Source organism: Rhipicephalus sanguineus, chromosome 6 (genome assembly GCF_013339695.2).
Source record: "Rhipicephalus sanguineus isolate Rsan-2018 chromosome 6, BIME_Rsan_1.4, whole genome shotgun sequence".
Taxonomy (NCBI): Eukaryota; Metazoa; Arthropoda; class Arachnida; order Ixodida; family Ixodidae; genus Rhipicephalus; species Rhipicephalus sanguineus.
Genome location: NC_051181.1, coordinates 133470918 through 133484753, shown reverse-complemented (window position 1 = coordinate 133484753; position 13836 = coordinate 133470918). Strand labels below are relative to the sequence as shown.

Here is a 13836-nt window from a genome sequence, read left to right as displayed (position 1 = left end):
CTAGAAGCGAAACCGAAAGTCTCTTGGGGTTGTGAAATCCGATATGCGCATTTCTGTGTGGTTGCATTAAATGAGACGTTCTATCGCAGAGGAGTGTATAAGAGTTCATCAAGATTTCGCAGATCTAACGAAACTGTGAGCCTCTTGTTGTTCCACTTTCAACCGACGTATTTTGTTTTGTACCTGTTGATTTGCTACGGGGCAGGTGGCGCCAGCTGCGAGGTAATGCGGTGTGCGTGCGTTTGGTGCGTGCGCTCAATGCGTAGCGTACGCACGTAAAAAACTGGGCTTCTCCTCGCACCACTTATTACGCGATTTACTTTTTTACCCTCTCAAAATGTTGGCTGCTCGAAACGCTTCCTCGTTGGCCACGCACGGGGCATCGCAGCTTTATCAGGTACGGTTGATAAGACCTCGAAACCCGCTTTAATCTGTGCGCTGGAGAGTGTGGTTTACGGTTGCAAATTTTGCCCCACGCTTCGTACGGGAACACGCGAGCTGCGCACACACGACTCGTGCCTCTGCATTTGGCGAGTACAGGTAAGGATCGTCTTTCGCGATCCCGTGTTGCATCCCCAGTTGGAAGTGCGCTTGGGGCAACCAGCAGAAACCTGATCACGCTACGTGAGCTGTTGATGTCGGTGCTCGTGTGCGGCTCGTCAGCATGTTTTTTTCTCTCCGGGCGTCGCTTGTTGGTGCACAGCAGTATCACAGCGCAAAAAGAAAAGAAACTGCACTTTTCTGCACGGCTCAGCATGAACACCTGTCATCCTTTTAAGGAGCTTGTAGCGCGTGGGTCTGCGATCGCTCTCTCTCTCAGCGGCACGTGAAGGTTTCAATATCTGGCCATTTCGTCGCACACGGTTTCGTTTTTTCTGCGGCGCTAACTCTTCAATGCCGGTGTTGTTGTGTTTTGCGCAGCATGTCGAAAGCCGAGAGCCAAAGGGAACAGCACACTCCTAAGTTTCTGACGCCGCCTTCAACGCCGAGGAGGGTCATCGCGTACCAAGAAAAGCTGAAGCAAACCTTCAACCCAAGCTTGTTTCTGCAGAATTTCAACTTTCCAATACCGTTTCGAAGAAAACCGAAACCAAAGGTAAACAGCAGTTATGCGGATGAACATGCAAAAATTTTGCGGGAAGATTAACACCTGCGGATTAATGTCGCCATTCCGATATATGATTAACACCTGGGCATCTGCGTGTTTTTTTTTTAATTCTTTTTATGTTAAAAGATGTAAATATGAAGGTTGCCGTTGTGAACTGCCTGTGATTGCTATAAATGAAATTTAAAAGGCTGTTAGTAATTCCTTCAATCTCGTGATAAATGTGCCTCTGTATGGCTCTGTTTGACAATGCATCGAAGAGTCTATGGGTGTACATTAATTGCTCACATTTAAACTATTGTTTTTCAGCCTAGTGAAGATACCACAGTCTTTCCTACTCCTTACAAGACGCTTTACCACCCGAGGGTTGCGAGACACCAACCGTTCCGCAGGTCCGAGTTCATCGAACTTGCCAACTTCGGTGTGGTTGAAATCGACCCAACAGAGAGCGGCGTGGGCCACGACTTTGAGCCAGTGGTGTTCAAGAATCCGACTTGGTGTGACTTGTGCGGTGACTTTGTGTGGGGAGCCTGCAGTTTACAGCAAGGGCTTCAGTGTCAAAGTGAGAAAGCATTGCTGTTCTTGAAAAGTGACGGTAAAAAGTGTGAATTCTATTTTCGCACAGATGAATATTGGTTTTTACTATGCTACGAAATGATTTGCACCGCTGTGAGAGCCTCTCGACATTACAAACCAAAGAAAACATGTCTGAGATAAATCAGCAATTCCCAGAGCAACAAAAAGAGAGCTGCGTGATTAAAATTAATTCAGATTTCAGTCTCAATGCATGCTTGAAAGTGAAGGTGCCTTGAGGTGCTCTGAATGGACCAGGTTATTGTGTAGCCAGTTTCAAACAGACAAATTCATAATTTTTCGCAGGAAATATCTAATATTGAGAAAATGAACAACAAACTGTACTTAGAAATATGATAGTTAGCAGTACAGTACTACACTAAGGGCTTAATACGAGCTAGTTGCTAAGACAATATCTTTAAATGAAGCAGAACAAAATGTCCTGAAATGCAGCAGTTCCTGGATAAGCACAAAGGCTTCTAACGTTAAGCTTTCTTACTGCGAAGTCTGTATCTATTTCGTTTGCAGCTTCAAACTACCTTTTTGTGGATGATAGCTAGGGTGGGGCATCAACTAAAATTGTCAACCTGAATAACTCCAAAGTTTTAATTCGTTAATCAGACTTGTAGAATTAGTCATATATTGTGGCACGTGGACAAACTTAGCAGTAGAAAAAGAAAACACACCACTTGAATTTAACGTTCCGTGTGAGTGACCCTTTCCATGAGTCAAATGCAGAAGCCCCATATTTACAATAATGCTGCAGCAGTAGCGTATCGTGTTTCCTAGCGCATCACAGTAATACTACTACTATGTTGTTTACATTCAGGGCATCCGCTTTCATCCTAAACAGGTCGGAAGCTTTGTTTGACAAGTGTGTTTAGGCAGCGAGTGCATCAGAGCACATGCCTGCAGCCGTTTTATATATCCTCTCTCCCTCTGTGCAATATGTCAATGTTCGCATGCTCCGTGTGAGTCAAAGTGTATGTCTCGATCAGTCTTCTTCTAGTGCATTAGCGTGATTCGCTTTCCTAGTGCGTTTACAGCCGTATGCATGGATACAATTCACTAGCAATGCGATGCGATGCAGTGCTTGTCACATTCATGTAAATGCACCCATATTTACTCAAATGCAGTCGAAGGTCTAGCTGTAAAAGGAAATACCCAGGTTAAGCATTCATTTTTGCTTCTGTTAGCTGGAAGTACTGCACACGTGACTATCACCTGAAAGAGAGGCGCCATCTTATGGCTCATTTGATTAGCCACTTTAGAGTGCATGGTAAATAGAAATTTATTGTTTGTAATCTATTTGCCTGGTTCATTCGAACAGCTTCATTCTGGCTCAAAACACTCAGAGGTGCCTTAACCTTCAAGCTACTAGCGCGACCAAAATACGACTGAGAACTGTTGCAATTACTCAGGGAGCTACTTTGAATGTTCACTTAGGATGGGTTTTCTCTGTCTTCACTCTCCAGAGGGCTTCACATTGTTACAAACCAAATTAAAATGTGGTAGTAACTGTGAAAATGTACCTGGAGGATTAGGGAGATTTAAGGTCAACATGACATTTCCTTCTTTGCTGTTGAGCGAGCAGAGCAGATGTGTCATCGCCCTATGCTTCCGAGACCTTGCTCGAGATCTCAGCCGAACAACTACTCTGAAGAAATTGATCGTGATTACAGTAATAATAGAATAATCATCATGTTGATTAATCTGTTGCCCAATGTCACTGACACCTTCTGTCTATCAGAACTGTAAGTTACGCAGAATACTTTTTTCACTCCATCGTCCTGTTTTCCTCCGTTTCAGACTGCAATTTTACTTGCCATCTAAGGTGTCGGAGTTTTGTCGCATTAGATTGCAAAGGCCAAGGGGAAATGGAGACGAGCGACCTAAGTGAACAGAAGCAGGACAAGAGAAAAGAAGGAAATGTGAGTTTTATTACTTGAATGCCCTTGGTGTCTTCCTGTCCAACTGCAGGGAGCATTAAGGCAACAGGGGTCATTAGAAGTGCATCATCTTTGTGTAAAAGCAGTAAAAAGAAATTGCTGTTGATTTATGAGTGGGTAGTTATTGTTAATGCTGTGAAAAAGCTCCACTGCACGTTGTAGCATTGCAGAAGAAAAGGGTGTGCTGCGTAGCCTTCGCCTGAAGCTCTAAGGCCTGTGTGCTGGAGGGATGAGTGCTGGCAGAAGTATCTATGGTGCAACTCTTGTACTAGTTTTTGTGTTCTGATGCCATGAGATAAAGTTATCTTAATATTGCAAAAAGAATGATAAAGTTTTTTGAAAGATGTATGGAGACCTGATTCTTGCCCTCGCTGTGATAGGTACTATCGCGCTCAGTATAAGCTACACCATGCAAATGCGTGGCCAAGCGCTCTGCAAGGTTGTACAGTGGTGCTGATGGTAGCATTTTTTCGAGTTATCGGGAGAGAGTTTGGCTGTTCCTGCGATCACGTATCGCTCCCACTTGCTTGTTTTCACCCTTGCCCTCATTTATTTGAAGGAACCTTTTGCCATTTATTGTGCTTTATTAGGAGCGAAGCTCCTAATAAGGCACAATAAATGGCAATAAGGCAAAATAAATGGCAAATGGCAAAAGTAGCATAAATAGTGGGGTGGCAGTCTGTTGCAAATGAATATTAATTGGTTTAGCCATCCTCTGGACACCTACAAATAGACTACCGACCAGGCAGGTGAGGCTACAGAGACTGCATGTAGGTGGTAGTGCAAACAGTGCAAAAAAAAAAAAAGCTAATCTGAACTCACTATGTTTGCGGCAGCACTCTGACGTGTCACTTTCATGATGATTACACATTTGGCACGGCATTGTATATCTGGGAACAGCGAGCTTTTAACAAAGCATAACTCTAATTAAATGTGAATATTTTTTACTTGCCTTCCACGAACAGGGCCGTATATCGCCATTGTTTCTTGAGGATTTGCCTAAAGATGAACTAATGTCACGAATTCAGTCCTACAACCTACAAGAACCAGGACTTGACATGGTTTTGGTAAGAAACTGCATTTATTTAGTTCTTTCTAGTTTTACTTATTACCCCTGACTATTGTAGCAGCAAGAGAAATAAGCAACATTCTGCAGACATTGTCAAAAATCGATGTTCACTGAAAGCTAGAGGCTAGTTATTTAATTTAGTAGTTATGATTATACCACCTGCCAATTTTAGCCCTTTTCTATTTCACCAATAAGCATTGCCTTTCCTTCTAACATGGCGTGAAATCAAAATTAAATGATAATTTGCTCAACTATGCTTTTCTATGGAAAATACTATGTCAATGGACATACTGTATGCTGCCAGGATCTGTAGGCATAGGGATACATTTTTAGACATTTATTATAAAGTATCCGTATTGTGCTTATTTAGTAATACTATAGTGGAAGGTGGCGTTCAAGGTTCTATAACAAGTTCTATAGTAGCAGTAATAGTTTACTTGTTGTTACCAACTTTAGTTGCGACTAAAACTGTTGTGTCAGGAATGTGACTGTACTACATAGTTATACATTGCAAGGGGCACTCTTCCTGTTCAGTGCAAACTACCGAGTAATGAAGTTTGTGAACTCTTTTATTGCCCACAAATGCAGCAAGAAGACGGGTCGGTGCGAGGTTTTGTGAGAGTGCGCATGAACCTGATGCGTCCCATCAATGTTGTCGCGGGTACAAGACCTCCGTCCATTTACAACATCCTCAAGGATGATGACAGTGATAGAAAAACGCTTACTTCCTTCTACCTGCCTAGGGACACTATAAAGGCTCTTCACATTACAAGGTAAGCAGGAAGCCTTATACTAGAAAGCATGGGTATAGAGAAGGTCCGAATCACGACAGTTTCCGCTGGAACAGTTCCTTCAGCATGGTCGAAAAGACTCTTCGGCATAGATTTAACAGGTTTTTCACTGTAGTCTCACAAAATAACTTCATGATGCTTCACATGATGCTTTAACTCGCATGGAAGTGTCAAGATCAGGGTTTTATTTGCCCCCGGGAAACCACATTGTGTGCTCACTGTTAATGTACTGTCGGCGTAAAATGAAACCCGAACAGCGGCAAGCATTCGCAGTGGTATAGTACGCGCCGTCCGATTATCACCATGCACAGGCGCGCATATATGCACAGCGTTGCCGAACCGGATGCGCACACCTGTCCATGGTGACGATTGGAGGGCACGCACTAAACCACTGCGAATGCTTGCCGCTGTTCGGCTTTCATTTGACGCCAATTGTACATTACATAGCAGTTTATCTTGGAAGTGTGTGGTAGAACACAAGCAGTCAACAGAAAGTGGAAAAGAAAATCAATGCATATAGGATGTAAGAATTTAAAACAAATTTTCCTGCATGGAGGTTGGTGAGCACTTGAACTTTCATTGTGAAATGTGCAGAGTTGCTATAGATAGTTGAGCATGATGTCATAGACAAATAACAACATTGAATGCTGCTGCTGTCTGAGTTGCACTCTGAAGACAGTGGCAGAGAATTGGGGAAGCTGCTTGCGAGTACGCATTTCCTCATTGAAGGCTTTTGTTATACCTTCTGGGACGTGCTTGCATCAATAGGCAACCAAATGTGAAGTAGATGAAGCACTTTGTGCTTCTCTTATGGTTCTTTCTGACAACAGGGAATTGCTTACTTTCGGGGAGCATTCGGTAGAGTTTCTAGCGCAAATGACAGCTCTCCATGAATTATTACTGTATTTACCAAGTTTAACGCACATGTCTTGAAATAGAAAATGAGTTAGAATAAAAAAGTTTACTGATTACGACTTAGTGCAGAGCCAAAGCCATGTACCTGTCGTTGGCAGCAGCTTACCTGTCAGAGCCAGCTTCATTGCCACCCTGATTACTAGGTGGCTGCAGAAGTTTTTACGTAGCCATAGAGGTCCTATCCAAGCATTTAGGCATGCTGTGGCATCGCTTGGCAATAATGGGCTGACAGTGCACTGCAAAGCGCCGTTTTTATGTGTTGTGTTAAGTGCCAAGCTTGTGGTCACGGGTTTGCATAAGTGCTGCTCTAGTGACAGGAAAGCCATGTTGCATGTTGTCGTGATGTCACAGCCTTACGTTGAATCACCTGGCAAAGTTCAGGCATAAGCCATTGGTGATCCCCGTGTTGTCATTTAACCCCTTTCATGCCACACTTATCCAAATTCTGACCAAAAATTACTAGTCTTCTTTGTATGCTTTCGCTGCCAACATGTTTTAATTAGAGCTGTGCGAATAGCAAAATTTTGGGTGCGAAGCGAATTCGAATAATAAAGATTGAGTGCGAATCGAATCGAATAATTTCGAATAATTTTCTAATATTTCTCAAACATTTTTCGAATAATTCGAAGTGAAATTACAGAAAAAGTTAGAGAGGATTCCTAAGCATGTTCTTATGAGATAGCAACATGAAAGTGTTTCTTTTTGCTAGGTTCATGAAGCACTGGCAGGGTGGTGTTTCATAGTTGTCTTATCAAGAGTGAGGCAATGTAGAGGGCGAATTGTATTTATGTACATGATTTGGTGCAACCAAAAGTTGCCAACAACACTTTACATGTGATAGGCAGAGATGCCATTTCCTCAGCCTCTCCTCCTCTTTCAACTTCTGTGGAAGGCCAACTGATGTGGCGAACAAGGGTGTGCTCCCTTCAAGTTTGGAGTTCCAAATCTGCCAAGTAGACGTCGATATATAAGAACATCTGAAATTTTGGATGCTAAAAAGCTTCGGCGTCTGATTTTTCATACCTCCTGCCCAAATTTCAGGTCCCAAACAGCATTAATTGAGTCCCCAACTCTGCCACATCTTTCATCTCCATATTGGAACCAGCGTTTTCTTGAGTTAATACATTTGCGACCGTAGCGGAGCTTGAAAGGCAGCTTTGCCGCAATACGGGGGTGTGATGAGGTGAAGCATATTGAAACTCTAGGGACCACTTCCAAACGGACGTTCACTGTCTCTTGGCTAAGTTCGACCGTAACGGACCTTGAAAGGCAGCTTTGCCGCAATACGGGGATGTGAGGAGGTGAAGCATATTGAAAATCTAGGGACCACTTCCAATCAGACGTTGACTGTCTCTTGCCCAAGTTTGACCGTAACACAGCTTGAAAGGCAGCTTTGCCGCAATACCGGGGTGTAATGAGGTGAAGCATATTGAAAATCTAGGGACCATTTCCAACCGGACTTTGTCTCTTGGCTAAGTTCGACCGTAACGGAGCTTGAAAGGCAGCTTTGCCGCAATACGAGAGTGTAATGAGGTGAAGCATATTAAAAATCTGAAGGGGTCACTTTCAACCGGACGTTGACTGCATTTGTCTTTGGGAAGTTCGAATAGTTCGAATAGTAAAATTTCAGTGCGAATCGAATCGAATAGCAAACACTATTCGAAAAATATTCGAAATTTCGAATATTCGCACACCCCTAGTTTTAATTTTTAATTCCTTCACACAAACAAACTCGCTCCTGCTTTTGCTCCCCACTTGTATATGTACCGCTATCTGATAGAACTTAGCAAAGCACCAAGACGAATCCAGCTAGTCTGTGGTACTGCAAGGAAAGGAAGAGCATCGTCATCGAGCCGAGGACATCCTTGGCTGTTTACATGATGGAGCCCAGCTTGTCCATGGCACTGAAGGGATTAACAAATACAGAATGTAAAAAAGTAGTGGCTTCTAAAGAGTATGACATGTAGCCCATTGTAATAATCTATCGGTGAGTGACAACAGTGGACTTGGGTGTAAATCACCACTGCATTTCGTTCTGAGATGATAAACTCAACAGCTGTTAGGATAATTAGTTAATTAGTTAGCTAGCTACCTAGCTAAATCTATTTTGTTGGCACAAAAACTACTTACACTATGCTGTGTTAGCCGCAGGGTGTCATCAGCAGCTGTTTTGTTTTAGCTATTGCCTGAAACGGATCTGTGCTCCAATGAGAGAGGTCTTGAATCAAAGAGCAGGGGTTCCCCAGCAAAAAATAGTTATACGATTGGCTCTCTGAGGCTCCAAAGGGGTGACTAGGGGAGCAAGTTGAAATTCCACAGGGCCGACACACACCCCTCCCCCTTTTTCTGTCTCCCCTTTGTGCCACCCTTTGTTTTAAGCAGTGTGATGCTACATTGCTTGGTTTACACTGCTTAACTCTCAAGCATTACCGGATATTTTTGCACCATTTTCAGAGCCACACTAATTACATAATTCCTTAGCTGTAGAATGTTATAAAAAGGTTCGTTATCAATAATTCGATAACACTGAGGTTTCTAAATGATACAAGTAGTTTGTTTTATATATTTGCAACTCGGTTAGCGAGCTAAAAAGATCCTGCATCCTTCGTTGTTCGAAAGTTTCTCGTCTCTGCTTGGCCACTGAGTCCCGTCGTGCCGGCCACTCTTTCTCTCCCTCTCTCATTCTTGTTAGCCACGCCTTCCAGTCCAGCAAAGGGGCAGTAGGAGCCTGGTCACCATCCCGTTCACAGAAACATTACGCAGGTGTTCCAGTCACCCAACCTTTCCCGTGGGAAAACAGGTGTCGGCCAGAGACCCCGCGACGATTCGGGCGAAAGGGATTATCTTTAACATAGAATAGCAGCATGTTTGTTTCCATCAATGCAACACACAACCTTCTCCTTCCCACCCATTGCAAAAACGTGTTCAGAGTGGCAGACATTCGATTTAATAGAGTCCAGAGAAGCCGCAGCAAATAGAACTGTTTGACTTTTTGTCTCGGCAATTGCATTTTCTTGCTGTTGCAGTTCTTGGTCAGCGTTTGTGTCAATTTGGGGACACTGCCGATGTCATGGAAATGTTGCTTCTGTGTTGCAGCGAATATTCTGTGCGGGAACTGATAGTGGCCCTTCTAAAGAAATTCAAAGTAGCAGACAATCCACGGAAGTTTGCACTTTATGAAAGTCAAGTCGACGAAAGCACCGGTGAAGGTAAGTCTTGCTATGTATTTCAGCAAGTCTTTCTTAGTTCTTGGCTCATTTGTCGTGAAGGGCAATGCTGTTGTGTTGTAACGGTTTCAAGTTTGCTGTTTAGCGAGATTTTGCACCTTTAAGTATTTTACATACTATACTACTTTCAACTTCTTAAGTTACAACTACTGTTTTCCTGTGATTCAGCACTGTCTTCCTTATTTCCTTGTAAATTCCATGTGCATATCAAAGCATTTAAGCTAGTAAGAGAGCCCTTGTTGTTCTCAACATAACATTTTTTAAGTACTGCAAAGTCTGACCTCTTCTTTCTTATTGTTTCAGTCAAACTTAGGAAACTTCAGGATACAGATAAACCTCTATGGCTTGCGTTGGACTGGAATAGCCGAACGAGGCAATTTGTTCTTCAGGAAAACGATAATAGTGATATAGAGGTAAGGATATGTGCTCATTCACTAATTCTTCTGATTCAACACCAAAGCTGACTTGGTGTTGCTGAATATCAATACTGTGATGCATACGCATACCTTATAACATTAGTGCAGACTAACAGACAATAATGCCAAGGAAAGTATAGGGGATGTTATTTGTAGTAATTGGGATATAAATGTGAAGAAAGTAAAGTGGACGAAAAGATAACTTGCCGCCGGGAGTGACCGAAGCTGCAACCTTCGAATAATGCGTCCGATGCTCTACCACTGAGCTACGGCGGCGGTCATCCTCCCGTCTACTTTATGGGGTATATATGTGCATTTAAACCTAGGAGTGTCAGTCAGCACCGATCGCAGCCATGGCAGCGAGCGTGGAACACTATTTTTCTGCCTGTTGGCGTCACGTAGCACATGATCTTTTTACGAGCTGGCAGCCGACCAATCGTCCCTTGTATGCTGCCTGAAGGCATCAAGTCTGCCACAACGAGACCCTCGCTATGAATGAAGGAAAGAAGATTACTTTCATGGGCTTGTTTTTCTTTGTTAGACACAATATTAGTGCGAACTAACAGACAATAATGCCAAGGAAAGTATCGGGGATGTTATTTGTAGTAATTAGGATATAAATGTGAAGAAAGTAAAGTGGACGAAAAGATAACTTGCTGCCGGCATGGACTGAACCTGCGAACATGCAGATTTTTAACGGTCTCACCAGGAGGCTAGCAAATGACAAATCACAAGGCAAGAGCAAATCAACAGTTTAAGGCGCAAGGTTTTCTTTTACTGGGTGGCGCAAGGTTTTCTTTTACTGTATTGGTGTCACTGATCCCGTTAATGGGGATGGCAATCGCCGGGCGGATTCCAAGGGCTGGCGTCTCGGCCCTCCGAAAACGCACCATGAAAGCGTGGACAATTTAGAGTTGGTCCTTTTAGTGTGCCAGCGAACGCCGGTTGTGGTCCAAAGACCGAGTCAGAGCTGAGAGTCGATAACACAAACGAAATATGTTCTCAGTTAAGGCAGTACAAACATCATAATCACATGCACACTCGGCTGGTACCAGTTGCAACTTCACAATATAACTCCGATGGTGTTAACGGGAACTAAACAAACAGATCACGCGCTACAAATGCAATCTCATGCATCACAACCATTCAAGAACAGTTAAAGTCCTAAATATTCAACGGCATATCCAGTCCACAAGTCTTGGACGGTACTTGAATGCATCTCTTCTAGGAAACACCCACGCCAACTCCAGCGGTGATCGCATAGTTCCCTTCGTTGACGAAACTTGTCACGGCTCACACGGCATCATCATCCAATTCTTCCAGATCGACGATCGACTGACCGCACATCATCATAAACACGTCTTCTTTGGCTGACGGAGCCACACTCAATAACTTCACCATCTCCGGGCCGACTGACTCACTTACTCACTGACTGCTCGCTGGTCGTCATGGCACGCTTTTATTTTCTCTTCCCCGGGTTCTAGGAGCATCAGGAGTGTTCTTCGGCGTGCAGTAGAGCCAAGGCTAAGGAATGTTCGAGGTTTCTCTCGCCGGTTCTACTCACGGCGGCGTCGCTCGGCGATGCGTCATCCTTTCCCTCTAGAATGATCCAGGCTTTGCTGGGTGTTTGATCTGAGACTGCTAGTGGGCGAGGAGGATGTGGTGCGTCGGCGTTTTTTGACACTTGTTTTTTACATTGCGTACGCTTCTTGGGCGAGTGGCTCGCGCCGTTCTATCCCGCTGCCGTTTGAAAGCGGCCGCGCGCGCTTTATTGACGCGCTCGTTTTTGACAATTGGCTCATAGTTTGCATGGATTTACTTTGTACCTTTGCACTGACCCTGAATGGGTGACAGTTCTCACCTTTCATGCTATATCACATACACGTGTGTAGTTTGATATCAAAAGCAGAAGCCACCTTACAGAGTATGAAGTGCTGACCGTGCAAATCGCATGGGAAGGTGCTGCCACTGCTGCTGCTATGTATGGTTCACATCACGGCTTATGTCAGCATTGTTTCAACATCAAAGCATTGCCAATGGTGTCTTCACAAACAGAACATATGTGCTAGTATTTCACTTGTATCTAAGCAGCTATGTACATGTATTCACATTTGATGTCACGTTTGATGGCTGAAAGTAAATGTGGGTTGTATAAGAGATGTCATGTGGCAACTCTTGCCATTCACTTTTCGCTTAAATCTTGTCTTGAAAAATTGGTGCAAGGTTTTCACATTGTAGTAGTTGGTTTGCACAGAACATATGTACTAGCATAATTCCCATTGTGCCACACAATGTTTTATGGTTGTACTGTAAGAGATGTCATATGGCAACTCTTGCCATTCACTTTTCGCTTAAATTTTGTCTTGGAGAAATTGATGCAAGGATCACCTTTTTGTATTTGCATTGCTGGTTGATTCAGGCGTTTCTTCTTTCTTTTGTCAACTTGCAGTGGGAGGACTTCGCAATACCAGAGCTTCAGAACTTCCTTGAAGATTCTGGAACTCGAAGAGGAAGAGTACCTGACCCAGCTGAAGCTGAAGTACGACCTTGTGCGCTCCAAAATTCAGGAGGCAATGGACTCGTTTCCAAAGCCTGAAAGCGAAGTTCCCGAAGTCGAAGGCTCTGAGGCACACAGGGCCTGAGCATACAGAAAACACATCGAACTCTTGATTTTGGCGCTAGAGCTTAGAACTTTTAAAGTTGGTTTTTCAGTTTTCTCACATGCCGCAGGCCACTGAAAGTCGTACTATTGTCGACGACTTGAAGTGAGAAATGGTACAGTCGAGCTATCACATGCACCATGACTGAAACTGATAGTGGGCATTTGTGCATTCAATTTGGAGTTGACTCCATGCCTTGCAAGCAAGAACTTCCGGTACCATTGTTCGACGTTCATCTGACTAATTCCGGACATATTTTTGTGCTCATTCAACGCTCCATTTGTCCACCATTAGTAGTACCTGTAATTTGTATGTAGCCTTACTTGCTTTTATTTGAAATAGGTTCCTTTTCAGTGATGGACTAAATGCAGAAGGTTTTTTTTTAACTGGCACATGCCACAGCTGTTTGTGCCAGACAACTTGTAGATGTTTCAGAGTAGGCATATTCATTCCTTCCTCCTTTATTCTTTCATCTTTTAATCACTATCTGTTGACGTCGTCACATTTTAAGACAGAAATTAGCCATTCCCTCTTCACTTCTGTTTTTTTCTGTTGTAGGGAATTTCAGAAAACCGGTGTATGAGTGTTGTACTACAGTTAGCACAAAAGTGGGTAAATAGTTGTGTGTTTTGTTTTTTTCTCCATTCTGACTAACATAATAGTTTACGTCTGTATTTGTATAGAATACTGCAGACGTGTGTATAGGGTACCAAGTATTAACTCGAATGATAATATACCGTATTTTCTTGCATATAACCCGCACCATAAAATGGGAAAATGTGCTTAAAAAGGGGGGGGGGTGCTGGTTATATCCCCTTCAGCGGCAGTGTATACAACTGTACACATCAACTTCGGAAACGTGTCACGCAAGGCGTTTTTTTTTTTTTAAATGGCTTGAAACTCAGTGTGCACATTCGTGCTGGCTTCCTGAGTGGACAACTAGCGGTCATTTAGCTTATTTGTGCTGCGTATTGCTGGAGAGGGTCACTTTGCTGGAGACACTACCATGTTCGACAATCATCTGGCAAGCCGTGTTCCAGGACCAACGTTGAGAGTTTTTTCTTTGCTGGAAACGAATACAGCCAAAAAAAAACTGTGCATGCGTTTTGGGCGTAACATTTTATTATCTTT

The 13836-nt window shown here is 43.4% G+C and overlaps 1 protein-coding gene across 1 annotated transcript; it reads left to right on the top strand.

Moving 5' to 3' along the window:
• Positions 1 to 226: 226 nt before the first annotated feature.
• On the top strand, positions 227 to 13441 carry LOC119396455 (ras association domain-containing protein 1-like). The gene is given in 10 exon segments (XM_037663669.2): positions 227 to 397; positions 922 to 1096; positions 1415 to 1667; positions 3488 to 3609; positions 4593 to 4694; positions 5285 to 5469; positions 9499 to 9611; positions 9933 to 10042; positions 12495 to 12530; positions 12532 to 13441. Coding segments are annotated over 9 exon segments (1251 nt in total). The 5' UTR covers positions 227 to 397; position 922; the 3' UTR covers positions 12688 to 13441.
• Positions 13442 to 13836: the final 395 nt, after the last annotated feature.